We start from the raw sequence: 26,253 nt of genomic DNA, 5'->3' as shown, positions 1-26,253 counted from the left end.
ACTTCGTTGACTTCGTGCCGCTTCGAGAACGTATCCTGTATGGTTCAGCGAGCGGTGCAGTGAAGCCCAGGAACTTGAAGCAAGTCGGTGCAGGTGGCTGTAAAAGAACAAGCCGATGACTCGATTCCGCTGGCCCAGTGTGGGAGTCAGTGTATACCCCTATCACAGCCAGCAGCCGACAACGTTCCTTGCCGCAGTTTACATATCATGGAACAAGTTCCCCCGCCTTTTCGACTCGCTTGTTTTCCGTATCACGTCTGCCGAGTGCAGCTCCCACCCTCTCTGTTGCTGCACGCCTTGGCAGGGCTCACCCAACCGGCACCATGAAGCGACTCTTTCGCCGGCTCAAGTCTGACAAGGACCTCAACGCTTCGTCTGGCCCATCAAAGAACGCAAAAAACGGGAAGAAGAAGGCGGGAACAGACGAGCCGGACGAGTTCGACCGCGACCGCGCGTGGTGGGAGACAGACGAGGACGTCGCGTACTTCCGCGCCCAGGCCCAGCGCACCCAGACGCTCCAGGAAGCCCGCGCGTTCCTCGATGCCCAGCTCAAAGGTGCCGTGTCCCCGCCGTTCTTTGACGACATCGTCCTCGACCCGGGCGCGGCGGCGGGAAAGACGCCCGAGGAGCTGCTGCTCCAGCAGCACGCGCTGTCTGCGTCGATGCAGGCATTTGCGCTGGGGCGGTTCGGCGAGGCGAAGCAGTATTTGCTTGCGCTGAGCGGGAGCGAGCATCTCCCCGCCACGTGGTTCCGGCTGTCGTATATCTGCCTCTACCAGGGGTATCGCACTGAGGCAGCGGAGTACGCGGAGAAGGCGAAGCAGGCGTTGATGGACGATGAGAAGGCGGACAAGGTGCAGGATCGGGTAAAGAAGAAGCATGAGCGATTCAAGGATTTGCTGAAAGTGTGGTGGGCATGCACGGTCGACGAAGACTATTCTGTCGCGAAGCTCGAGGGACCGGAGTCGTTGAGTGAGCTCATGGAGTGGGCTTACGAGAAGTGGCTGGTTGGTCTGGAGGGCAAAGACTATGATTCCACTTCGGTGCGTCATGCCCTCGTTTATGTCTGTGATCACTACTCATCATTGCGACTGTGTACAGTGCTTCCTCCTGATAATGTATTGCGACGTCACGGGCTCCAACCCCTACTATCCCGGTCGAGGGCACGTTGTCGAAGCGATCATGGAGAACCGCCTTCGCAGCCAACACTATGCCGACATCTTCCAGCTCATCATCTACAGCGAGAAATCGCGCGGCTGGGGCGACGGCGCACGCCTCCAACGCGAACTCGAAAAGTACCCATCTTCAGGGCGTCTCTCCGCCGACCACACCGCCCTCCTCGCCGCTGTCAAAGTGCACCGCGCGGAACAGCTCGAGAAAGACGGCATGGCGGGCAAGGAGCGCGAGAAGCTCTACATGGCCGCGCTCAAGGACTACAAGAAATCCGGGCACGCGTGGGGCCACCTCACCATCAAACTGCGCCAGCTGCTCTACGAGAAATCCGCGCCCCTCACATTCCGCTCCAAGGTCGCGGAGGCGGACAAGCTCCAGGCGAAGTTCATCCAGGGCATGGTCGACGTCACCGAGGGCTTCGCCGTCGCGGACTTTCCGAAGCGCCAGATGGACTACTACGAGAAGCTGTTCGAGATGCTCGCGCCGACGAGCGAGCAGACGAGCTACGATATGGCGTGCGAGCTGCGCGGGCTGTATAGGCGCACCGGGCGGTGGGGGCGGTACTGGGCGACGCATCTGATGGTGATGGCGTTCGAGGTGATGCAGGTGCCCGAGCTGGGCTCGTTCCTCGAGGACGCGCAGAACGTGCCGCAGGTGTTCCTCGATGCGGACCCGGCGCTGCCGGTAATGCGCACGCGGATCTTGTTCTTTGTCGCGTATAGGACGGGCGACGCGGACAGGGTCGTCGAGCATGGGCATGCGTTTCTCGAGGCGATGCTGATGCAGCATGGCGAGGCGGTCGCGAGCGAGGTGGCCGAGATTTTGGGGGCGGCGCTGATGGTGTTCGATCCGCAGGCGCTGGATGTGGAGAAGCGGATGGAGAGGTTCGAAGAGGGGAGACAGTTGCTGTGGACGTGGGCCCAGAAAGACTTTAGGGGCGCGAGGGATGCACTGTGCGTGCGCAAAAACTTTGTTCTCGCTCGCGGTCTGCTCGAGTTCAAGAACCTCATGCCGGACCCCGAGGCTGCGGTGGAGGAGGCAAAGAAAGCGCTGGCGGAGGCGCGCCAGCTCGGTGGTGGCGGGGGAAGGCCGCCGCCAAAGTTTTCGTTTCTTTCTCTTGGTGGCCAGCCAGAGGCTGCCGAGCAGAGGGAAAGGAAGGCGACATTTGCCATCCGTTACGCGCTCGTCGAGTCGCTCCTGTTCGACGAGTGGGAGGTCGAGGCTATCAAGGTCGCCGATGCCGCACTTCGCGAACACGGCCAATATGCGGCGCAGGATGTCATCGCTCAGCTCAAGCTTCACACGGCGAGGCGGCGTCTTCGGTATACAGACACGCTACAAGATGCGCAGACAAAGCACGACACGCTCGTTGTTGCGGTCAAGGAGCTCGCCGAGGCGCTCGATGTATTCGCTCAGACCGCGCAGATCTCAGACATACTGGAGTGCAAATACTGGCAAGCCGCCGCTTTGGTCAAAGCAGACCAGCCAGAAGCAGCGAACGAGGTCCTCGTTACGTGCGTCAAGCTGCTCGACATCCTCATGGACGACGCGCCCGTGGCCTCCGGCGGCGGCGTCTCCTCGCTACGATATAAACGCTCGCTCGCGACCAGCACCGGCGTGCGCCGCATCTTCGCGCTCGGGCTGCAGATCGCCCTCGCCGCGGGCGACGAGCAGCGTGACCTCGCGTGGCAGTGGGCGCAGCACGCCAAGGCGCGCGCGCTCGCGGACATGCTCCGTCTGAACGGGAGCCAGATGGACCGCGTCCCCGCGGTGTACTTTGACGGGCTCGCGTGGGCGTACCGCCATGACGCGTACGTCGAGATGAGCGTCGACGCGCTCGCGCCGCTCCTACGCATGAGCACGCTTGCGAAGCGGCTCAAAGCTCCGCCCGGCAGCGGCGGGGCGAGGCTGGAGGAGCGAGCGGACATCAAGCGCGAGATGCACGAGCTCAAGGGGATCATGCGGCAGGACCCGACGGGCAGCCTCGCGGGCTCGCTCGCGGTGCTCACGGGCGCGCCCGCGAGCCTGGACGATCTTCGCTGGGTATCGCTCTGCACAAGTGAGCGCGTGCTGTTCTTCGACTGGGTCGCTGTTGGCGATGTGCTGTACCTCATCCGGGTGGAGATCGCGGACGCGGTCGTGTTCCCGCCGACGCGGCCCGGCGAGCGTCCCGCGGAAGTCGATCCGCGCATCCGGGTGCGCAAGCTTGGGATTACGGTCGGTGAGGTGGAGCATTGGAGGTATTCGGGTGTTGAAGGCAGCCGATATCTCGACAGGCGAGAGATGAGCGGGCCAGACGCATATGAGAACCTCAACATGCTCCGCGCGCTGGTGGAGCCTCTGAAGGAGCTCAGCGAGCCGGGCGACATACTCGTTCTGTGCCCGACTGCGCCGATGCACGGGATTCCGCTTCACGCGATCGGGATCGAGGAGGACGAGGACGGCGAGATGACGGTGCTGTTGGAGCGCAATCCGGTGGTCTACACCTACAGCCACTCGGTTCTTCGCCAGTGCGTCGCGCGTGCAAAGAGCAACGTGTCTTCCCGCAGAGGTGCCGCGTTCTTCGGGGTATACGAGCACCTGCCGGGGCGGGAGAACGACGCGGAGCCGGCGCGCATCGTGCAGACGCTCGAGGCGCTCGCGGGGCAGACGCAGTTCGAGGAGAACTGCGTGTTTATGCTCAACGACGCTGTCACGCCCGACGTGTTCCGCGACGAGGTGAGCAAGGCGGCGTCGCTCGTCCATTTTCATGGGCACACGCTCGACGCGGGGGTTGCGCTCGAGCAGGCGCTGGTGCTTGCGGGCCAGGCGCGGTTCTCGGCGGAGGACGCGTTCGACCTTGAGCTGGCGCAGGCGCCGCATGTGACGCTTATTGCGTGCGCGTCGACGGACCAGGCAACGGCGCCGGGCGACGAGCCGTTGGGCATTTTGTCCGCGCTGCTGTTCGCAGGTGCCGGGTCCGCGGTGGGCACGCTGTGGAAGACGGCGAGCGCGGATGGACGTGCGTTTTCGAAGGAGTTCTACGAGGCGTTTGAGGAGGACGAGTGTCTGATTGGCCGGGTGTTTGATGTGGATGCGGGTGTGCGAGTGATCAATCTCGCGAGGGCGGTGCAGAGGGCGGCGCTGGCGAGCAAGGCGAAGAACGAGACGGAGGCGCCGTATCATTGGGCGACGTTTGTGTTGTATGGATGTTGGTTTGGAAGGGGTTGAGGAGGATGGGTGCTTGGATTTGCGACGGAGATGCTGATACCATGATGATACCCCACTGCTGCTTTCAGTTTGCTATCGACTTTACAATGTATTTTCTAATTAGATACCCTCTATTTGATGGGATATGTTCCCATTTCAAACCACCAGAGTTTCAACGCGATTATTGACCGGATGATATGTAGCCGAAAGACCGTGTATAAGACAAATATTAACCACATTTTGGCTTCGCGCGTATGCAGTCAAGACATAGACAAAATGGTCAATATTGTCTAGCTATCAGCCATGAATCTGAAGTCAATTCCATATCATTGCGCTCGTCTCGATTTACATCCCTAAGAATTACTGGTGGCTGCAAGAGCAGCGCACCTTCCCGATATAGTCATATACCCCCTGAGCTTCTCCTGGAGCTTCCTCCCTGGCTTCCCTCGTCCGCGCTCGCCTCACCACTCATCATCCAGCGTCCGTAACACCCAGAAATCCACCCGGACATACACTAGGATGCCTGAACCACCCAAACGACTGCTTGGCGACACAAACAATGGCCGGGGACGCGGTAGGGGATTCACGAGAAGTGCTGCCAACACCACCAGAGGAGTCTGTGCCGGGCGCGGGAGGGGCACGCATACACCCACCTTCATCATGCCCAGCATGCCTGCAAGCGCAGCTAGGCAGCAGAGGGACTTGAGTGTGCCTGCTGGCGGGGCAGAGAGGGTCTCAAAGCGCCCTCGCTTGCAGTCAATGCCCCCCAATGGCCGGATGGGATCTTCTTCTGGTTCGTCAGACAGTCGAGCAAACGCGACTGAGCCACTCACCTGTTCCCCACCTGCTGCAGTGCAGCAGGGCTTTCCTGACCACCCACCCCAGCCTGCTGACTTCTATCCGAACGTCTATCCCGAGCAGAGCTCAGGAGAGACATCAACATCCTCTTCTGGAGCTGAAGCCAGCACTCCCAGCGGTGCTTCGAGCGGCACTGATGAAACTGTGAGTTACTCATCACAGATCTGTATCAACTTTACTCACCTTAGCTGTAGCAGCCAGCGATTGATCCGGGCCTGATTACGACTGAAGCTGTGCGCATACAATCAGCTCCCCCACCTCGCCCCATCCTTCCTCTGCGACCAAACTCAACCACGCACCAACCCTTGGCTGCGCCTGCTATTGCCAAGCGCACAGCCCCTTCACTGAATGTACTTGCTCGTCCGGCTGGCGTTGGAGGGGTCACAAGTACCCGCATACAATCAGCCAGCACACAGTCCAATGCACCGACTCACCAATCGGCTGTTGGATCCCAGCGCATAGCCAGCCAGGTTGCTGACCTTGGCAATCGCATTCAAGACCTTCAGACGCGTCTTCGGCAAGCGGAAGCTGACCTCAAGGACGTTCGAGAGTCTGCAAAAAAGGCCACGGAGGAGTCAGCACAGGCCAAAGAAGAGGTAGAAAAACTACGTGCTGAAAATGCGCAAGCCATTACCGAGCTTCGAGAGGCCATAGAGGCTCTTAAGGCGCAAAGTGGAGGGGGATCAGGGACATCAGACACAAATCAGGATGCGCTGCAGGTATGTACTCACCGATATCACCTATCCTTGTTATTCATTGTGTTCCCAGGGGGCAGTGCGCGCTGCAATGCTGGCCGTGATGGGTCTGAATGATCCCTCAGAGATTGATGATTATCACCCGCTCGAGGATGGTGGTTTCTACAATCCAAACAAGTCAGTACATCCCAACCTCTCTTTACCGTGGGGCGCGAACCGTGTCTGGCACCTACCTGTGGGCCAGTTCATCTACGACAACCTTGGGAGCTATGTTGAGAAGGCCGATGACTTGAAGAAGGGGAAGACTGTCGGAGATATTGTCGGGAGGATGAAAGTAACGTGGAAACATTGGTCGCAGCAGTATCGTAATGCACAGAAAGAAAGGGCGGGGGCAAACAAGAAGGCAGTGTCGCAATTCAACATGAAGATCAAGGGACGAAAAATTGGAGTGAGTACGAACCTTATCCCCAGGTCTAGCTCACTAAGGTCCCTCTAGAAATGTAACATGCGGGCGAGTGCTCGGGAGGAGACAGGGTACTTGGATGAGGAACACGACTGGTATTTTCACCCCAACTATATGAGCACTGACGAGAGTGCTCCACCGTCAGATGAAGAGGGAGAAGAAGGGGAGATGGCTGAAGAGGGTAGGCAGAAAGAGAGTGAGGCAGCAGCGGAATTTAGTGATGATGGACAGATGGCGAAGCCTACGAAAAAAGCGAAAACTGCAAAGGCTGGAAATGCGTCAGCGGGAACCTGGTACAGAAGGAGGCCCACCTGGCAATCCCAGTACGTCCGTGACATGGCCGACACAACACTGAAGATGGGGGAGGAGATGCGAGGGGCGAGGGGCCCGCCCGCACATGTCAGGGTCGAGGGTGAGGAACGCAAAAAGCCCATCCCCAAGGTTGCGTATGAGGATGGCTTCCCCGGTGTTCCCGATTGGGGTGTTGGCGACTCGTGGATTGAGGAGCATCCGGAGTGCTGGCACCTTGTATTCTACGCTGAGCCAGAAGACTCGGACTGTGAGTAGATTCGCACCATCATTGATGGAGATGCTCACCTGCAGATTCTCCAGATCTTGAGGACAACGCCGGCCCAAGTAACTTCTCAGGATCATACGACGATGCGATGAGCACGGATGGTGCTGAGAGTCTCAGTAGTGGCCCTTACCTTGGCGATGTGGAGATCACAGAGCCCGAAGCAGAGGAGATGGATGAGATGGATGAGATGGATGAAGTTGTCGACTGGGATGGGAAGGGAAAAGCGGTTGACAGCAGGGAGTACGGATTCTCAGATGAAGAATGAAGAGAAGAACTTCACAAATGAGCACATAGATGATCATGCAGCTAGCTAAAACTTACGATATCTTGAACTTGGTGCCAAAAAAGTCTTGATGAAACGACGTCTTGTTCGCTTAAGCGTCTTCCGGTTCTGGATGTCCCTATTGGAGATTAAGTAGAGGGCAATGTAAAAAGACTAGAGCCGACCAAAAACTCACATGGTCGTAAGCAATGGTAACCCACAGGCTGAGTCCCTTCACGTCGATAGGTGCAAGAATAAAGTGGCCTGTCAATGCGTCAACTGGTACCACATCAAAATCATCAAAAGTGTTGGCATGCCAAGTGGCGACGCCAAGATCAGCTTGCCTATGCAGCGTTAAGTGTGGATAACTGAGTGAGATGACAAAGACTCACCAAAGAGCCCAAGGCAGCTCCGGGATATCATTTCCACCAACAAATGGACGCACAACAGCAAGATAGAGGTTGAGGTTCTCGTTGGGTCCTCGAGGCTGAGTTACATAGAAAAGGTGGACAATCTCGACGGGATGCCGACCATAAATATACGCATGCTTGGCAGACTCGCCCCGGTGGAAGCTTGAGGCACCGTAGCGAAGGGATTTGAACCAGATGTATGGATATGTGGAGACCTGGCCCGAGAAGACGTAGCCAGCACCATGTATGGCGCCATTTGGACGGAGTGTCACAGCGTCCTGCCATAGGTCAGCGAGGAATGTATACACAAGGTTGTACAGGTCTCCAGTGAGTCGCATGGGTTGGGGGTGAGCGGATGGCAAAACTGCGGAGGGCTTATCTGATTCTTGCATTGATGTGCCATGTCGGTCCTTCTTGTGTGATCGTAAGTGCTTTTTGAGGAGCGCAATTGATGCATCATCTTCCTCGCTGCGGTTGGGGATAGCTTCAAGATGAAGCATCTAGGAACAGATCATGTCAACGACAGAACAAGAAGTGAACACATGACAATATACCAGCTCATGATTGAACGTTATTGCCCACCATCGCCGCATTAGCGTCCCCTCTAACTCACCACCTTTGTGTTGGTTATGACGGAAACGCGACAACCGGCCATTGTTCTGCTCATAAGGGAATGTCCAAAGGCCGTAGATAGGACCATACTTGTAAATTTGCTCTTCGATATGTAGTGCGTGGTGGAAGTATGGGGTGAGGTGAATGTGCATGCGGGCCCATGTTTGGATAGAGCGAGCAAGGGCAGCACAGCCACGTTGAACATCTACTGGTGATATCGATCGTGTGGCGAGGATGCGTACTGCAGCTGAGAACTGGAGGATTACCTCGTAGTGGTCTTGGAGGTTGCGGTTGGGCATCGCTCGCTTGATCTCTTTCAGGCGGTGTTGGGGGGGGTGAGCGTCTGTGTCGTAGAGCGCCTCAAACAACCGTGAGCGCATGGCTTTGTCCCAGTTAGCCTGGGCCTTGGCCGCTTTTGTCTTTGCTCCAGAAGGTGGGGCATCAACGTCTGGGATCTCACCGTCCTTCTCCCACGCGACAAAGAGACCGACGAAAAGTACGGCGATAAGGTTTCGCCACTGGTCTGCTTTGGGCGATCCCTTTCCTCGCGCAATCTGAAGGGAGGCAAGCGGTCAGCTGAGATTCAAGACAAGTCAACGTTGCAAATACTCACCGACGGAGGTAGACGAGTAGCCTCCACCGGCCATTTGAGGGATTTTAAGAAGGCTTCAAAGCGGGCTTGTGGGTTTTGACGCCGACGAGCATTGAGAAGGCCATAGGTGGTGAGGATTTTGCTGACATGTTTGATGAGCCCTTGACACGACATAAGCGCAATATACGGAGGGGAGAAACATCAGACTTACCAAGAAATATACAGTGCATGAAGTCGATAACACCGCTCTTGCCTGGCATCCAACCCGGGATGAGGTTGAGAGGTGTCCAGAGGACACCACGGCGAAGTTTGATCTCATTAGCTTGAGTTTCGTCGGCATGCCTTGCACGAAACGAATACTTGAGGTGCCGCCAATCATCGCGCGGCTCAAGTTCCTCGATGTTGAAGCCCGCAGGGAGGGCGAGCATGAATGACTTGACAGGACACTGGTAACAAACGTACGTCTTTGAAGTGTGGCCCTGTAAGCCATTGACCTTGCGAAAAGAGGGGAGATCGGAGATGTTGACCGATAGGCTGATATGGACATGTTCTCGGCTCGGATGGTTGTGGACAGCAAAGTCGAGACCATTCGTCAGGCGGATGACACTGCCGACGAAGATGTCCATGAGATTATTGAGCTGGGGTAATGTTGGTTCGTCGGGGCCAGGCATGACCATGATGAGGATGGTTTCTTCGGGGAGGTAGCGAATTTCGTGAGGGTTATTGCAGATCACCACGTAGAACGCCCCTGTCGAGTGGTTGTCATTCTTGACAGATTGAAACCTGTGAAACATTAGGATACGTTACACACTTCAGTAAAAAAATAAAAAGACGTACCAGTCAATATTGAACTGAAGGACAAGGCCACAAGGGAGTGACACGAAACGTTGATGCAGCTGTTGGACATCAACATCTTGTACTCCCCATGGCCCTCCTGTTCGACGTTCGAGACCCGCCTGGATGGCACGCCAGGCCCAGCCATCGTGTATATCATTCATGGGCTGCATTGGATCGGGGAACGCGTCGAACCCACACCCATCAAAGTTATCGGAAGGAGCTGCAACTCCGGCGTCATCACCGGGACCTCTCCACCGCTGGAGTTGATCCCATTTGCCTGGACGTAGCAGCAGGCGCTGCAGAGCACGCTCCAGGGGAACATATGGCACGAGCTTCGTTGGCGTACGCTTGCGAGAGCCATCAGCCATTCGCTTCTCTCGAAAGGTGAGGCCAGGGCAATCCTCGGCAGGACAATGAGGGGATGGGAGGTCATTGAGAGTGGATGGAAGATGGACAGTCCAGCAGTGGTCACAGACGGCGAGGTACATGATGAAGTTGGCTGTGGAGAGCCCGAGGCGCTTGAGAACGGTAGGGAAGGTGAATGCCCAGTCATCAAGGCCAAGGAAACTGAGCTCGGGATGTTGCCTGCGGAGACCATCTAGACGGCGGTGATGAGCCTTGAGACTGATGTTGACAGCTTCGTGGGTGGAGCCGTGGAACGCTACCGAGATGAATGCTTCGATGTAGATACCACGAATGATAGGGTGGTCGTCAAAGACGGATGCGATGCGATCGTGGTGGACTTCAAGGTCTTCAGTGTTTGAGAAATCGAACTCTTCACCCATTGCAGTGTAAAGTGCCTGCCCAAGGGCCTCAAAGCTGTCGTCTGCATCCTCCAAACTGTCGTGGTCGTCCTCTGGATCGCTTCCCTCGCAGTCGAGATCTTCTCCAGTGTTTTGATTGCCCAGCTCGTCCTCGTCTTCCTCGTCTTCCTCGCCCTCCTCGCCTTCTTCGTCCTCATCGCCTTCTTCGTCCTCATCGCCTCCCTCGCCTTCTATTTCCTCGCCTTCCTCACCTTCCTCGTCCTCATTGCCTTCATCACCCTCATCCTTGTCCTCACCCTCCCCTCCAATGTCAACCTGCCTTTCGTCATCTGTGTCGGGATCTGCAGCCAGAGGAGTCTGCGAGAACATCGAGGAGTCATCATCGCTGGCGTGTGCACCGTCAGAGGGTATCCAGTCGTACAGTGTATCTGAAGGTAGCTGTAGGGAAAACACATCAACGTTGCATGAATGTTCCGGGGCATTGAACGCATATAACGTACCTGTCCCTCATCACCATGTTCGCCGTATGTATCACCCTCGTTCTCCTCCAATGCGTGATCCACCGGCAACGTCTCTGAACGCGCTGGAGCCAGCCCATCCTCCTGCACTTGCTGATGTTTGGCAGCGTCCTCAACTTCATCGCGTTCTCCATGCTCCTTTGCGGTCCTATGCTTCTGTAGTGTATGGCCATCGGGGCCTCGACAGCACCCGAAGGCTCGGCAGGAGCACTTGACAAGCCTGTTCCGTTTCCTGACCATAGGCTGAGAAGAGTACGTTATTACCCAGAGCTCGAAGGGAGAGAGAGAGGTCAAAGGCTCTAGGTTGAGCGTTTGGGCAATGCGGCGGCGGGACTTAGACGATTTCGAGCGCGAAGGATTGCATACGACGGAACAATAACATACGATTGCGGCTGGACGTGGTAGGAGTACAGGAATAGCGTACTCAGTCAATACGCAGCTTGAGACTTAGTGGCTGTGCTACACTGACTACATATCATCCAGTCAATAATCGCGTTGAAACTCTGGTGAACACTTGCCCATTTACTGATGTGTGGTTCGTACACTGATAACAAAAGAACAAAGGACGACGTTTTGAGAACAAAAGACAGGGGTTAGTCGTGGTGGCTGTGCTGGGCCGCACCTCTGCATCTGTTGATTCTGTTCCCGCCTCCTTGTCCTCATCCTACCAACAATCAATGCAGACTCCTGTCCCCTCGTCCCAGTCTCTTTGCGCATTCCCTCGTCGGGGATGAAGAAGAGGTCGTATCTCCGTACGAAGCGCGTGCCGGCACAAACGCGCTCATACTACACAAAACGGTCCCAGCGCGTCTATGTATGGTGAGTCTATAGCCTCCCAACAATGACGGCGAACAATGGCTGTGGAAACCACAATTGCTTCCTTGTTTCTTTTATACAGGTCTGATATCTCTAGGCTTCTTAATAATAGTCAGATCCCTCTCACTAACCGCTCCCCTTCAGACAACTATGGCTACCTCGACGCAGCCACCAGTGTATCCTTCTCTTCATCTATACCCGCTCAACGGTACCTTCACAACGAAGAAAATACCCCTCGTTGACGGCCAACGCGTACGGATATGTCGCCAGACTACCGACAATCTCCCTTTGCCGAACGAATGCAGTGGTTATTTCCCCGCGAACATGAAAGTGATCAGCAGGCAGCATGCTGAGGTCTGGGTGGAAGGGAACAAGGTGAGTATTGACTTGTGAAGGGCGCATCAGATCATCCGCCGGACTCTCCTGAAGGCGTATGTTCTTAGATCTACATCCGTGATGTCCAAAGCGCGAATGGGACATACATCAACGGCTGCCGTCTCAGCCCGGAGAACATAGAGTCTGCCCCGTTTGAGCTTAAAAGCCATGACTTGTTGGTACGTTGTCTCACTTGATCCATCACACCTCAATCGCCTCGCTTCTGGAGTGACGTTGATGTACGTACTCACCGACGCAGGACTTCGGTGTTGACATTGTTGACGTGGACGGCGCGACAGTGCTCTACCGCAAGGTCGCAGCCCGCGTCGTCTGTGTTTTGTCAGAGCAAGATCTCCAAGTCGCTTCTTTGGCTGAGGGCATGCACTCTTCTCCGCATAACTCCGATGCAAACACCGTGCCACCGCTCGCACTTGCCTTGCCTCCTCGGATACCACGTCAACCACATATCGATCCCCATGAGGGAATATCACCACAAAGCACGCCGACTCTTCGGACTATCACAAGCATACATCTGCGATTCATGCACATTCGATTCAACCACAACGCTACTGGATAGCTACATACAAACGATAAATGTGCTAGTATCTTTGGTATAGTTCTGTGCCATTGAAATCTAATATCATTCGTTTGCTAAACGCTGTTTGTGAGGTATCATCCGTCTCTTTGTACGTGAATCGCGCCCCAACTCGACGTTGAGATGACAACATCCATTCAGTAATCTCTTGGTCGTATGTAGAGGTTGTGATATTCCGCCCCCATCTTGCGTTCATCCAAGAAATAGTACTTTGATCCCGCCTCCTCCCAGGACTCCCCATCTACACCTGTTTCACCCTTGTTGCTCTCTTCACATCGCTTCTCCACCCGCTTACACTTCACTGTCTCCGTCGGATATCCAGGGATTTCGATCTCAAACAACGGCCTGATAATGCTCCACTTTCCCACATGCCGCGCGTGGTACATCAGGTCCACATCGCTCTGCCACCCCTCAATGTGCCGCATCTGATCCCTGTGGTCCGGATACGAGCCCAGCAGGTACGCGATCACCCGGCTGGGCAGCACGATCTTCGATGTGCCCTCGATCCGGAAGTAGCTCACCACCCCGAGTGCGTACTTGTGGTGCACGAAGTACCCAGACTTGTTCGGCGGCGCGGAGATCGTCACGAATGCGTTGTTCAGCGCGGGGCAGCGTGCGTTCGGGTACAGGTATCCGCGCTTGACAGGCAGCACGAGCGCTTTCACCTTGAGCCCGCGTCGGCCCATGCGCATGTCGAGACTGTAGTTCAGCGGTTCCTTGATGCTCCACGCGCTGCTGCCCGTCTGCGATTTGTGGAGGTAGTCTGCGGGCGATTCGGGGAGGTGGAGGTTGCGGAAGTACATCACGGATGGGTCTTCGGCCTTGCGCACGACGGCGTCGAGGAGGCGGCGGAAGGCGCGGGGGCCGCCTTCGCCGTAGGCTGTCTGGAAACTGACGTTGAGCATACCCATGAGGGAATATGCAGCATCTTCGGCTCGGGTGGTGCTTCGTCGGGATGCCCAGGACATTTTCTCGCTGAACTTTTCTGTTCGTGGTTCGAAGGATTTGCTCAAGGTCTCTGTGCCGATTCCAGTCGCTTTGCTGACACTTTGAAGAATACTCTGGTCCCTACATTATTACACCTACGTGAGTCGAGCTGTTAGAACTTCAGGTAGATTAATGAACTCACTCCTTATCGTTTTCCCCTTTCACTAGTGGCTTCCAGCTCTGATCCACAAACTTGATCTTCGGCGGTGCAAGCAGTTCCTGCAACGTCCATCCCCTCGTGAACCACGCATCATGCGAGATATCCTTTACCGAGCGCGTCTGCGCTAGATGCACGATGCACAGCGCCGAATTCCGATACCATCGGAACATAGAGCGAATAGCCTCGTCCAGCTCCGCGCTGCTGCTCTTATCAATACAACACGTGTCCGCCCACGCGAACTGCATTCCTCTCGCGGACGCTTCGTCCAGGAAATTCCGCAGCTTCACATAGCCAGGCTCTGTCGCGCATCTCGAGCCCTCCAGATCAGATATATCGTTCAACTTGGATTGACGCCTCTCCCAGACCTGCTTGTACTCGGCGTATGTCGCCTCTTTCTGCCCCCATCGATGCGAGAGCGTCGCGTAAGCGACTGTGCGGCGGACTTCTTGCTCGAGGGATACCTCGGATATGTTGCTTGAGTGCCCGGCGTAGGCTTCGTATATCTGCTCGCGCGAGTGCGCGAGGACGAAGCTGCGGTTGACAAGCCGCCGCTCGGGGATGTAGATCAACCGCGCAGGGACCTCGTTGTGGATGTATTGCCCGAGGAGCTGGTCGATGCGCGGGAGGAGTTTATGTATATGCGTATCAAATCTGCGATAATGTTGCTAAGCAGCAACAATTCAGTGAGCACATCCTTTCTCAGAGATCATGGATGGTGATTTGTAACTTACTATCCCGTATTCAAGCATATTCGCGGGCATGAACGAGACGATTCACTGAAGGTGGCATCAATATCGCGATAGTCACTGGGTCGGTGACCGTCCAGTATAGACACGCGTACAGGTTATTGCTGTGCGTGAGCTTGAAAGTCTGAAAGTCACAGGAAAACGCGTCCAACGGTGAAGCTTTGAAGTACTGAAAGATATCTACGGTCGGTTCATACATCAGCCCGAGCACGCGAACATTGTTTGATCCAAAAATATCAGCGTTTGCATTGCATCAGAACGTGCAAGTTACGCACATCAAACCTACACGCTTCGGGCCCGCAGATAGACGCCCGATGAGATAACCAGTCTCGATGCTTGGGATATCACCTCGTGACTCATACCCGAAGGTTTGACCTTGACCCGCGGGTGGATGCTGCTGCTACGATGCGTATCGGGTCTTGGAAGGTATGTTTGCATGATATCGTGCGTCTTGTTGTGCTGTTATACGGTACGCCGGCCCTCGGCGCTTATTTTCAGTCTCCGGTTGTTCCCTTACTGATCACTGGCAAATTCACAGGATCCACGTTGCAGGCGCCCGTCGTGGTTTGTCAGCGGAAGGAAACTCGGCTCGGAAGCTTGGTAATACTAGTAGAACCGCATGCAGTGAGTGGAAGCGCGTGGATTACCGTGTGAGTGTAAACTTGGACCTTTTGTGTAGGGCCTTGAAGTATAGATTTTAATGAGTTTGCTGAATTAGGTACGTCCGAAAGCGCTCGACAACACAATGCCTACGGAGCGCGTTCGAATGTTCACATCCTCGTTTGGTAGCATTTGCCATGATGGTAAAGTAAAAGCGTTGGGGGTCGGAATTCTTCAGGAGGAATTGCGATTTACCTGCAGTGTGGTGCTTGTCGATTTTTCTCTCAGCGGAGACCGTTAAGGACCTACAATGGGTATTTTGTGCTGTCATCCTCCACAGGTAGTCCTACTTCAGGTACCTTTAAACATGAATATCTCGCGCATCGTCAACAGATTGATTGTGGAAAGTAAGTAAATACCGCTATTGTGCGTGGATTCATCGTAATATCCAAGTGCTATATAGAATAACAATTCCTGTCACAGCCATAAACTCAGACCAATAGCTCTATCGACGGCGTATGTACACGTCAACGTATTCTGCCTGTACAGAGGTCTCGTCTAGTAAGAAGTGTGCAGAGTCAATTGGCATTTTATCTCTCCGCAGGTTTCCAGGAATTTCAAACGCCAACGGAGAAGAACAAATGGACAACCTCTCTGCAGACTGGACTGAACCAGTTATACTCTCCGTTTCCCAACCGTTGCCGCTCGTCTCGTGAGTACTTCGGCTATCTCTGAGAAGGTAAGCGATGACCTTCTTAGGGAGAGCGACTACTTTTGTTGCTTCTAGTCGACAATAGCTGACGATGCCGATGAAAAACCCGGGCTTCCGATGTTCTAACCAGTCTTCGGTAGCCCTCATCTCTAGCTTTGAGGTCGCATTGTTCATTGTGCGACATTGAACGATCCAGTGGCCCTGGCAAGTGTAGTGCGGCTTACGAAAGCTAACCTTGGCAGGTAACACGAGCACCCTGAGTTGCACTCCTTGTCGTCCCATGCGCATGTCAACGGAGCGACTGAAAGGTTCTTTGATGTTCCAACCAGTGAAGGGATCAAAGGAGTAGTACGAAGCGGCGGATTTAGGGAGGTGCAATCCATCGAAGTAGAGGACTGAGAGATCTTCAACGTCATGAATTACCGCCTTGATGAGACGGTGAAAGGCTCTAGTACGCCCTTCTCCGTACGCAGACCGCATGCTAACACCTAACAAGCTCATTAAGGAATATGCGCTGTCCTCCGCTCTCGTGGTTTTCCTAAGGGCTGCCCAACGCATCTTGACGTTGATTTTGTTGGTCGTTGGCACGAACGGTCTGTTCAGAACCTTCAATGGAATTTGAGTCACTCTCGCAATTTCTTCGAGTAACCTATGGGCTTCATTGCTACAGGACGCTGTTAGGGAGATAAATGCACGTTTATACGTAGCACCCACTGATTTCTATCTTTATCATTATATGCATCAGCCAGCGGTTTCCAATCTTTGTTCAGGAATTTAATTCTTGAGGGCGCAAGGAGCTCCTGCAAGGTCCAGCCTCTGTTGAACCATTCGTCTAGATGCATGTCGCCGACCGAAGTTGTCTGCGCGAGATGGACAACGCAGAGCGATGAGTTTCGGTACCATCGGAACATGGACCGAATCGCTTCGTCAAGCTCGGCGCTACTGCTCTTGTCAATGCAGCACGTGTCAGCCCACGCAAAGTGGATCCTGCTCGAGTATGCTGTGTCAAGAAATCTCCATAGTTTGGTGAGCCCGCTGGTTTTGCGTGCCGTCTCAGGCGATTTGTGTGTTGCAATACATTCACTGTATGTCACCTCTGCCTGCTCCCATCTGTGCGAGAGAGTGGCATAGGTAACTGTTCGACGGATTATGAATCTGCATAGCTGCCTCTCGTCAGTAACATCTATGAGTTTTCCAAGTATCTTTGGCCGAGCGGGAAGAGACTCTCTCCAGCGAGAAGGGCTGCCATAGACATCTCGGAGCAAGTGATTTCGAAAGTACTCTTCCACGAAGCTCCTGTTAACCATTTTTCTCTGCGGAATGAATATCAAGTGGGCTGGAACTTCGTTCTGTGTGTAATAGCTAAGCTCTTCAAAGAGCATTTCCTTTTGTCACATCGATTGAGAAGTCTCCTATCAACATGCCTGAAAGAACTTACCCCAGGTGGCGGCATTGTCAAGGCCATCTGAACGCCTTGTGTCGAAGTAGGCGGATCGGACCCCATATATACTGTGCCAATAGGCTGTTGTTTATTCTTAGATTCCATCGACAATGTGATTACCTTTCAGAGAGCGTACCTGCTTGCCGACTAGGGTGCTGCTACCGAGGGTGGAATCATGATGATGGTATACTGCAGACATGATCTGCAGGACGTTGGTGGTCGATAGATGGATGCTGTTATGCCTAATATACCCTCTACGCAAAAGGACTCAGTGTATACCAGTGCAAAATGAAGGAGGAGGATGTAAGAGGTGACAGTGAGGCTTTACCCCGCGAATTACTTGCTGTTATACATGGTACATACGCCATGGCTGTACGTTAGGAACCGAGGAAAATATATACTGGGGAAAACAAATATGATGCGGCATACAAAGAATACAGGATGAATTTCAGGTACCTACTTCCTGTATAAATATGACGAGAGCTATTAGTATCAGTTGGCTGTTGGTTCTGCAATTGCTCTAGTGTTTTGATTTCCTTCGAGTTTTTCCTGTTGCACATCGGCTTTAGCTCCTCATCAGGAAAACGGCACATTGCTTATGAGATCTGATGGGACTTATAACAAGCTTATTACAGCTTTTCGGCACCTGTGTACTTAGGACAGAATCGGATAAGTAGCACGACTTTCATAAGTGCGGATCAAATCGCCGGGCCTCCATAAGCACCCTTATTTCTCGCAAGCTCCAGATCGTTAAGAATAAGTGCATTGAGGTTGAAAAAGGTGTTGCATAAGTAATACGAGAGGGCATAAACAGTGGTAAAGGACATAAGTAGCATACTGAACTAGGCAATTTCGAATGCATGGTGGTCGGCATATCGGTTAACGTAGAAAAGCTCAAATGAATCTAGAGACTGATGGCAAGTCATCTCCTTAGGTACGAGTTGCTCTCCGAAGAAGGGGAGGAGATGGGCGGCTCGGACGAGCGAATCAACGTGTAAGACTTCGACGTGCTTTGATCCGGTGCTGTTGAACGACGGCCGTACCATGTACATGCCTGTCTTATCGTCGCGAGCGTCGCCGTACCAGTTGTACCAGTGCACGACGACGCACGGATGCACAATGTCTTGATGTTTGAACGAGAAGAACGCGAGGACGCGCGCAACCTCCATCGAGAAGATCCCGGCGACGTCCGGCTGCGTCATGATAAATGCAGTGTCGTAACGAGCCGCCTCCCCTCGCCATACTGGCGTGGAACGAATGCGCTCGCGTCTTAGTCCCGAGGAACCGCACAAGTCGCTTGGGGCACGAAATACGGACACGGCGGAGTCGTAGACTCGGAGTTTGTCAGGGATATTAGGAAGGTCTTGAGGGGGTACTGAGCGAGCGGTGCGAAGTGTGACGTTGGGGTGGAGTTGGGAATAAAGGAAGCGACGTGTTAGGCGCCTGATGTTTGGAACGTTGATTTCGTCGGCGAGATCCTGAAAGGTACGCGAGCGGGCTGGATCTAATGGTGATTATTAGTATACACTCGATTGCGAGGGATATGCTACGCACTGGATTTTGCCGCCAAATTCACTTCTGCCATCAACGTAGTCCCGTCGATCTGAGGCTCATCCTCGCACTCTTCCACCGAACGTGACCTAGGCTCGTGAAACTGTAACGCGTTTTCAGGAGCTGGAGGCGGCTCTTGAAAGTGATTACCCTCGGTAACTATAGAAAGAGATGAGTGTGATGCCGTCAACTGGAAAAACTATCTACTTACGATCCTGAAGAGCACGAAGCGGGGCAGGAAGGAATATTGGATTGAGCATGCCGCGAGCAGCAAAGTCAATGCGGATAGCCTTCAACTTGTCAAGGCGCTGGTTTGTGACCAACATTTGCCCGAGAGCGTCGAAGCGGCTCGAGCGCCGCCACGGTTCTTTGACGGCTTCGATATGTTTTGACTCGGTAATGGACGAGCAGAGGCCATTCGGGGCCCCATATTGCCGGATGAGGTGGATGTAGTGGACGAGTGAATGCTGGCGGGGAAGAGAGAGGGACGCAGCAACGCCGGACTCCTCAAAAATGGTCCTGTGATGGTGGAACTCTGCTAGTGCGCGCTCGAGCTCGGTGATGTCCGTGTCGGTGAGAGTGTTGCGCCGGACTATGTAACAGAACTCGAGGAATGCGCGAACAGCGCGGACCATGTCGTCGGGAAGGTGGTTCTCGATAGCAGGTAGGTATACCTAAAATACGAGGTTAGGAAGCGCAGTTTGCATAGAGAAATTGAACGTACTTTCATCAACGCCTTCGAGTCGTCTCCTGTCCACTGCTTGAAACCTCGACCTTGAGGGAATCGTCGTAATCCGGCAAATGGGGCAGCTATAGCAATCCTGGAAGAAACTAAGGAGATATTCAAATGACGCAATCTCGAGTGACATACCGGCGGTCTATGTCAGCTAATATCTTCTTGTACTCGCGCTTCGGATAGCTGGCCTTGAGGTACTTGGTGACCCAGTCAACAAGGTGATCTTTGAACGTTCCTTTGATTAGCTGATGTAGGATATCGGGGGCAATAAGTTCGTGGATGTCGGCGCGCGGAAAATCATTCGTGAAAGGCTACGTGAGGGTAAGGATACTATAAAGAGTAATAGATAAGAAAGAGCGCACCACTACGTTTGATATGATCCCGTATGTATCCCACAATGTTCCTGGATGCAACTCTTCAACGAGTGCTTCGGTATGTTCGCGGCACCGGCGTAGTGCACCACCATCAAGCTGTTGGGGACGTGCGAGACACCTGCGGAGACATATAAGAAAAGGGATCATGTTAACAAAGAAGTGCTTACCGGGGACACCACCCTTGGACGACGCCAGCAAGAAGGACTTGCTCGGGGTAATCAGCGATGTATGGTCCAACACCCCATATGACACGGCGATGATACCCGTCGCCAAATCGGATCACCTCGGGACATGTCATGCCTGGCTTGAAGACTTGAAGGATTGTGGAGATAGATGTGTGGTAGAGTTGGCGGCGGAAATGACGGAAGTGAGGGTCGTCGGAGCACGTTTCGTCGGCTGAAGTTTGATGAGTTCTTGATGAGTTCAACTGCTGCTCAAAAAGAGGTCGACAACGTACTTTTCGGAACTGATAGAAATCCAACAAGAGCGACAGCGTTACAATGAGCGCGTCGAGTAGAGTTATGGATGTTACCGGGGGAAATATAAAGAGGATAATACTCTGATTGGCCGGTTGCGACAGACACTGTTGTTTTGTCACTACCCAACACGAAGGGAACAAAAGTTGCCCCGTGAGTGTGCACGTCATTGGCTATCCTTGTCTGTTGCGAATCAGTATTTGGTACATATCAGATATTGGTTTTGCTTACCGCCTGGTCCCATGCCCAGTCACCCGAGAAGAGATTTCCGTACTGTCGAATTCCTGTGCTGTCGTAGTCGCGGTAGGGGGTCAGGTCAATGTCGTCTTTGAGGTCCGGGCGGCCGAGGATATTCTTGAGGATCTCACGTGGGTCGCGGAACCAGACATCATATGATGCCTCCATCCACGAGGGTATGGCACGCTCGGGTCGTGGGCCTTGGTATGTGACGTGAAATGACTGCCATGCGACATCTCCATTCTCGATGCCATCAATGGCCTCGTACATCTTGGTATGGTCAACACACAATGGTGGAGCGTTATGCTCTGCGAGACTTGCAGCCCAGATCTTGCAGAGGGCGTCAATGTGGGTTGCTGACATTTGAACGCGTCGATAGCAGAGGTCGGCTGTCTCGAATTCGAGTTGGTTACGAAAAGGGAACCAGTCCCCTTTCGGCCGACTTGGGGGTGGAGATGGAGGAGCATCCGGTGGTAGAGAGTCACCGTCAGGCGAACATTTCCGAGCTACAGGTAGTCATGTCAGTACGAGTTTCGAAGACTGAGAGTACAAGCACATACCGGTCAAATACTTGTGGAAGAGGCGTTGTAATGGCCCCATGTCAACCTGTTCACCGATGGCATGGTCAACATCTGCTGCTGATGTGTCTTCTTCACGAGGCGAGGAAGGTGGTGTTCTATTATCCTTGTGGCTCTCGTCATGGTTTTCGGTGGCACTGAAGACGATTGGAGACAGGAAGCGGGGCGGAGAGGAAGAGGGCGGGAAGAATGGAGGTGGTGTGAATGGCGGAGGTGGGGTGGGGTGGTGATGCTGATGCTGACAGTGGTGGTGTCGGAAGTGAGGGAGGTGGCGAAGGTTGTGGCTGAGAGTGGGGCTGAAGCGGAGGCTGGCTGGCCAAAGGAGGTGCTGGAACATGCCAGCGGCGCGTGCGGATGATGCGACGGTGGATGAGGTTGTTATGCTGAGTGAGTCCGCCCTTGCTCCTGGCGTAGAAGTCACACCCTTCGATTGTGCAAGCGTACCGCGAGGGGGCCATGGTGGTGGTTCGGGAGTACGGAACAAAACGGAAGCAAATTGTTTGCTGTTCGGTGCGGGTTGACCGGGCGGTGCTGAATAATTGGCAAATTAGTGTCACAGTGACTTGGTTGACCTTTGAACACGTACAGTCACACAACCACTGAAATTTTCTTAATGGCCAACACCGCTGAACGTCGAACTACCCGCTCTGCTACCAGCAATGTTATCACCCCCACAGCTTCAAGTTTGCCACCGGTCACCCGTCATCGCAAGCACAGCACTGCAAATGAAGCCAACGAAATCAATGTCGGGCTCGGCACAAACACTGTTCAAAAACGTACAGCACCGCGCGAGAAGTCCACTCCTTCCGCTGGAGCGTCAGCTGCTCCGAAGATTCCAGCCTTGAAGAAAGGTGTAACACCTCAGGCTGCCGAACTCGTGGCAGAGCTTGAATCGGCCATGGCCATCACACAGGCGCTGAAGACACGACCTGGACCCAAGAAGCCGCTCAGTCAGCTCGCAGCCATCACTTTACAGCCAACTAACCCACCTTCAGCTGCACATGCAGAGCATGTGGTGGTGAAGCCGGCATCGGTTGTGTCGGCTGCGGCTGCAAGACGTCGGGGAGAACAAGGTCAGCTTTCAATCTTCAGCGCAACGGAGTACTATGAGCTCACGTTTCTCTAGTCGGGCAGGTCATGAGGGTGAGGGAGAAGGAAAGGACAACAGGAGCCAAGAACGCGAGAAGCAGCAAAGCGGCCAACAAAGCCGGCATCAACGTCAACCCACGCGCTGCTGAGAATGGCAATGATTGTGATGTTGAAACACCGTGAGTCAGCTGCTTCTGCTTCTTCGTGTGTTCATCAATTAATTGTCTCCGCTTTGCCCTTGCCTTGAACCGCATGCTGCTCCTCACCGAATCCACCATGTACTATCGCAATCTGGTGCTGGCAATGTACAGCACACCTGCCACATTCGACACCCTCAATCCCCGAATCAAGGTGTGGAGCACCAACGTTTCCCGGTCCAGCCCGACAGATACATCACGAGCAAAGTCCACTGTTACCTCCACTAGTCGCAAGAGTGCTCTCACGACTTCATCCTCCGCCACCTCTCTCTCAAGTTCTACCAGCGCCCACCAGTCAAAGCCTGTTACCAAACCCGCTCCAACCGCCTCCATAGCTGAAATATCCCAAGAACCCCCGCACTCACTCCGCGATGAGGACGATGAAGCTGGCATTCAGTGTGAGGCTGCAGCTATGCGGAGCCACAATGGGCGGACCTTTCAGGTGATGTTTGTTTTTCTGTCATGGCTGATGACCATCCGCAGCTGATGCTTTGCCAGGCGTCGGTAGGAATCATACGAACCTCTAGTCCATCAAGTACCGAGCCTGGGCTGCCTTTCACGCAGAGGCCTCAACACCCCCGCTCTATCGGTACTTCCCAGCCCGCTACATCTTCCAAGAAGAGGCCTCTGCCGTCATCATTTGATGAGCCCTCCGAAAATGAGGTCTCCGGAGCAGAGGATGTAAGTGCATCTTTTTGGAGGTCATAGCGTTGTATTAACCCCTGGGCCTGTTACAGCTCGAATCCTACGAGCCGCCTTTTGGCGACAGCGAGGATGACGAGCCCGGCAGTGACGAAGAAGCCGAAGTTGATCACAACCGCGACGACGGCACCAAACGCAATTGTGATGAAGATGCCGAACGTGATCGCAATGAGAACGCTGAACACGATTGCGACGAGGGCGCGAAACAAGATGCCGAACTCGATTGTAACGAGGACGCCGGATGCGATTGTGACAGGGACGCTGAACGCGATCGCGATGAAAGCACCGAACTCAATCGCGACGAGAGCGCTGAACTCGACCACAACGAGGATGGCGACCAAGAAGAACAAGACGTCGAGATGGTCGACAACGCCGCCGTGTCCGAGGAAGTGACCGATACAGCAGCATACGAAGCCGCCGCTGGTGCTGAGGGAGATCAGCTTATGGACAGCATGGGCGCTGACGACGCGCCTGCATCACACGAGGGTGTCAAGGGCGTGGATGACAATGAGCAGGAGGTGGAGATAGTTGCTCACTTTGGTCCCTCGCGTCGTGTTGGGCGTACTACAGCGTCTGTGAGTGTATTTGATCCTTTCATCCGCAACTGAGTTCATTAACACAGCCTCTATTCTACAGACAGCTGCAAAGGCTTCAAACCCCATCGCGCACCGCGCCAAACGCGTCAAGCCAACACATTCATCCAACAACCCTCCTGCAAACCGCAAGAAGGCGAGCGGCAAGCCCAAGGTTACGGACCTGCCACGTGAATGCCAGGAGTCGAGGGCGTTCGGCACGCGTCTAATGCCTACGCTTGCCCTGTGGATGGGCTGCTCGTCAAAACCATGGAACCCTCTCGACGAAGAGATTGAAGAGGCATGCGCAAACATCTACCGGGTGGTGTTTGACCGTGAGTTTTCGGACCTGTCTCTTTCTGAGCAGTCGGCTGTCCTGAGTATTGTATGTCTTTTATTTTTCTGATCCTCCTCCCATCGCTGACGCTATCACGTTTAGGCTTGCGAGCGGTTATGTATATGGCGCAACAACTTCAGCTCCACTGCTGTTGCTGCCCTTCTCGTGCTGTTGGGCAGCCGTGGCCTTTCCTCAGATGCAGAACGTGTTGCATTCGCCAAGCGGCTTCTTGTCCAAACTGCCTTTATGTATGAGAAGATTGAGAACGGTAAACCCACCAACCTCTTCGAAGGCTCGTATTTTGTCATTGTCCTCTCATCCCATTACGCGTTCATCAAGGGGCATGTCGACGTGCCCGAGTTCCAGGACCTCATCGAACCCGATTACCTCCCTTTTGCGGCCTACTCGCTCGCAGCAGCAGCCGTAAGTCTCACATACTTCATATTTCATTTTACTAATCTAATTTTGGCTAGTGCGTTCGCGCGATTCAGGCGACCGTTGATGGGAAGATGGCCAACGTCGAGAAGACGATCACACTCATTGTCAATGCCGGATGTACCCCGGAGAGTGGGTGGGGCGGTGTCAAGCGGGCAAAGGGAGTCATTAGCCAGGCCAATCGCAAGCCAAGGTCGGCGAGGAAGGGTAGAGGCAAGAAGACCACAGCGGCGGCATCAGACGTGTCTGCCGAATCCGACTCTGTGACCAGCTCGGCCCCCTCTTTTTCCGAAGCAAACTCCGGGGCTGTCACAGCCGGATTCTACGCATCCGTCATGCGATGTGCCGAGTCTGAAGACGCGTGGCGCCTCAAGAACAGCTGGGAAGCTGCTGCCGCGCAGGTAAACACTTCCGAAGAGGACGAGGAAGAGAGCGACGATGACAGCACCGACAAGGTCAATCTCGGCCCGTACGGGCAGCTCAGGATCCAATGTACGTCCCTCGCCCACCCTATTGACCAGCTAGTACTCTCAGCTCATGCACCATTGTTAGGAACGCTACCAGGCAGGGACGTCGGGGCTGGTAGGCGATACTACATCAATATTACTATTACTATTGTAGACTTTCATTTCTGCATAATCGTAATCGACGCGCTTTGTTCTGATATAAGACGTGTGATAAGCACATATAAGTAGTACATCGAGCCGTCCATAGTCACATATCACTATCATAAGTCAGACAATCTTACCAAAAATACAGCAACCACGCGTTTGTGACTTAAGTAAAACATTCACGTACTTCGTCATAAGGGCAGGGGCAAGCAACCCCCTGCTTTTCATAAGGGTATAAAAGCGATGTTTTAACTTATGAATGAGAAAGTCCTTACCAGTGGCAAGCGGACGCTGAACTTATCGCGGGAGCACTTATTTCCGGGCTACTTCCGGCTAAGCGGCGCATAATTTCCCGATAAGGCAGCTGTCGTTTTCCTGATGCTGCCTCACTGGACCTCTCAATATAGTTGAACCTCAGCGCTCGGCAAGGGAGGCGCATACCATCTTTACTCGGATCTGCAGTTCTCAAAGCATGATCGAGAATCCGTGATAACATCATACCAGACACAACTCCTGTTTGAACTACAACACAAGATGGAGACGGTTCGGATAAATGCGTGTCTTGATTGTATGTGCTTCACGTTGCTTAACTTTGGTGGGACACTGCCCTTGGAGTGGCGCTTGTTGTGCACTCGTTTCAAGCGCCTGCTCGGGCTAGCCGGTCCGAACCGAACCGATAATATCTACTAAATGAAAGAGCCGAAAATACCAAAAAAGTAGGTTCAGCTCGGCAAAAGTCAGGATAATGCCGGTAAAGCAGCTTGTCATTTTCCTAATGTCAACGTGTAGTAACCTTGATAAGAATAAAACGGTAATCTACCATACAATGAGTTTAACAACAGTTTAGCAATTAAATTCATAGGTTCTGATTTATCGTATTTTCTACGTTGAAAAGCGACAATTGCGTGATGCTCTACTATTACTTTACTCGTATCTTCAAAACTATGCCTGGCTTGGCATTGTACATGTTTCACTA

At 53.8% G+C, this 26,253-nt stretch overlaps 8 protein-coding genes across 8 annotated transcripts; 3 read left to right on the top strand and 5 right to left on the bottom strand.

Moving 5' to 3' along the window:
• Positions 1 to 323: 323 nt before the first annotated feature.
• On the top strand, positions 324 to 4,383 carry CONPUDRAFT_157710 (uncharacterized protein; the record flags this gene model as incomplete). Its single annotated transcript, XM_007774635.1, has 2 exons — positions 324 to 1,043; positions 1,102 to 4,383. The coding sequence occupies 2 exons, from the start codon at positions 324 to 326 to the stop codon at positions 4,381 to 4,383; spliced, it is 4,002 nt and encodes a 1,333-aa protein (XP_007772825.1).
• Positions 4,384 to 4,701: 318 nt separating this feature from the next.
• On the bottom strand, positions 4,702 to 6,097 carry CONPUDRAFT_84531 (uncharacterized protein). Its single transcript, XM_007774634.1, has 4 exons — positions 5,989 to 6,097; positions 5,404 to 5,939; positions 5,196 to 5,353; positions 4,702 to 5,146 (listed from the first exon to the last, which is right to left on the bottom strand). Exon 4 carries the CDS (start codon positions 5,005 to 5,007, stop codon positions 4,834 to 4,836), a length of 174 nt encoding a protein of 57 aa, XP_007772824.1. The 5' UTR covers positions 5,008 to 5,146; positions 5,196 to 5,353; positions 5,404 to 5,939; positions 5,989 to 6,097; the 3' UTR covers positions 4,702 to 4,833.
• A 2,030-nt stretch (positions 6,098 to 8,127) lies between these two features.
• On the bottom strand, positions 8,128 to 9,457 carry CONPUDRAFT_62915 (uncharacterized protein; the record flags this gene model as incomplete). Its single annotated transcript, XM_007774215.1, has 4 exons — positions 8,128 to 8,598; positions 8,686 to 8,793; positions 8,853 to 8,992; positions 9,043 to 9,457. 4 exons carry the CDS (start codon positions 9,455 to 9,457, stop codon positions 8,128 to 8,130), a joined length of 1,134 nt encoding a protein of 377 aa, XP_007772405.1.
• A 2,606-nt stretch (positions 9,458 to 12,063) lies between these two features.
• On the top strand, positions 12,064 to 12,538 carry CONPUDRAFT_39647 (uncharacterized protein; the record flags this gene model as incomplete). Its single annotated transcript, XM_007774167.1, has 3 exons — positions 12,064 to 12,141; positions 12,210 to 12,320; positions 12,401 to 12,538. Coding segments are annotated over 3 exons (327 nt in total), but the record flags the coding sequence as incomplete, so codon positions are not given.
• A 998-nt stretch (positions 12,539 to 13,536) lies between these two features.
• On the bottom strand, positions 13,537 to 14,308 carry CONPUDRAFT_20406 (HET-domain-containing protein; the record flags this gene model as incomplete). The annotated part of the gene is made up of 3 exons (XM_007774156.1): positions 13,537 to 13,795; positions 13,866 to 14,200; positions 14,249 to 14,308. Coding segments are annotated over 3 exons (654 nt in total), but the record flags the coding sequence as incomplete, so codon positions are not given.
• A 1,426-nt stretch (positions 14,309 to 15,734) lies between these two features.
• On the bottom strand, positions 15,735 to 17,581 carry CONPUDRAFT_146392 (uncharacterized protein; the record flags this gene model as incomplete). The annotated part of the gene is made up of 4 exons (XM_007774633.1): positions 15,735 to 16,547; positions 17,036 to 17,326; positions 17,380 to 17,463; positions 17,519 to 17,581. 4 exons carry the CDS (start codon positions 17,579 to 17,581, stop codon positions 15,735 to 15,737), a joined length of 1,251 nt encoding a protein of 416 aa, XP_007772823.1.
• A 643-nt stretch (positions 17,582 to 18,224) lies between these two features.
• On the bottom strand, positions 18,225 to 21,792 carry CONPUDRAFT_157705 (uncharacterized protein; the record flags this gene model as incomplete). The annotated part of the gene is made up of 11 exons (XM_007774632.1): positions 18,225 to 18,886; positions 18,937 to 19,092; positions 19,145 to 19,607; positions 19,658 to 19,754; positions 19,805 to 19,980; positions 20,032 to 20,161; positions 20,211 to 20,439; positions 20,501 to 20,702; positions 20,751 to 21,262; positions 21,317 to 21,717; positions 21,779 to 21,792. 11 exons carry the CDS (start codon positions 21,790 to 21,792, stop codon positions 18,225 to 18,227), a joined length of 3,042 nt encoding a protein of 1,013 aa, XP_007772822.1.
• A 155-nt stretch (positions 21,793 to 21,947) lies between these two features.
• CONPUDRAFT_157704 (uncharacterized protein) lies at positions 21,948 to 22,606 on the top strand (the record flags this gene model as incomplete). The annotated part of the gene is made up of 2 exons (XM_007774631.1): positions 21,948 to 22,407; positions 22,461 to 22,606. The coding sequence occupies 2 exons, from the start codon at positions 21,948 to 21,950 to the stop codon at positions 22,604 to 22,606; spliced, it is 606 nt and encodes a 201-aa protein (XP_007772821.1).
• Between the last annotated feature and the right edge of the window lie 3,647 nt (positions 22,607 to 26,253).

Source organism: Coniophora puteana (genome assembly GCF_000271625.1).
Source record: "Coniophora puteana RWD-64-598 SS2 unplaced genomic scaffold CONPUscaffold_12, whole genome shotgun sequence".
Taxonomy (NCBI): domain Eukaryota; kingdom Fungi; phylum Basidiomycota; class Agaricomycetes; order Boletales; family Coniophoraceae; genus Coniophora; species Coniophora puteana.
Note: the sequence above shows the minus strand (reverse complement) of the source record. Positions and strands in the feature narration are given on the sequence as shown.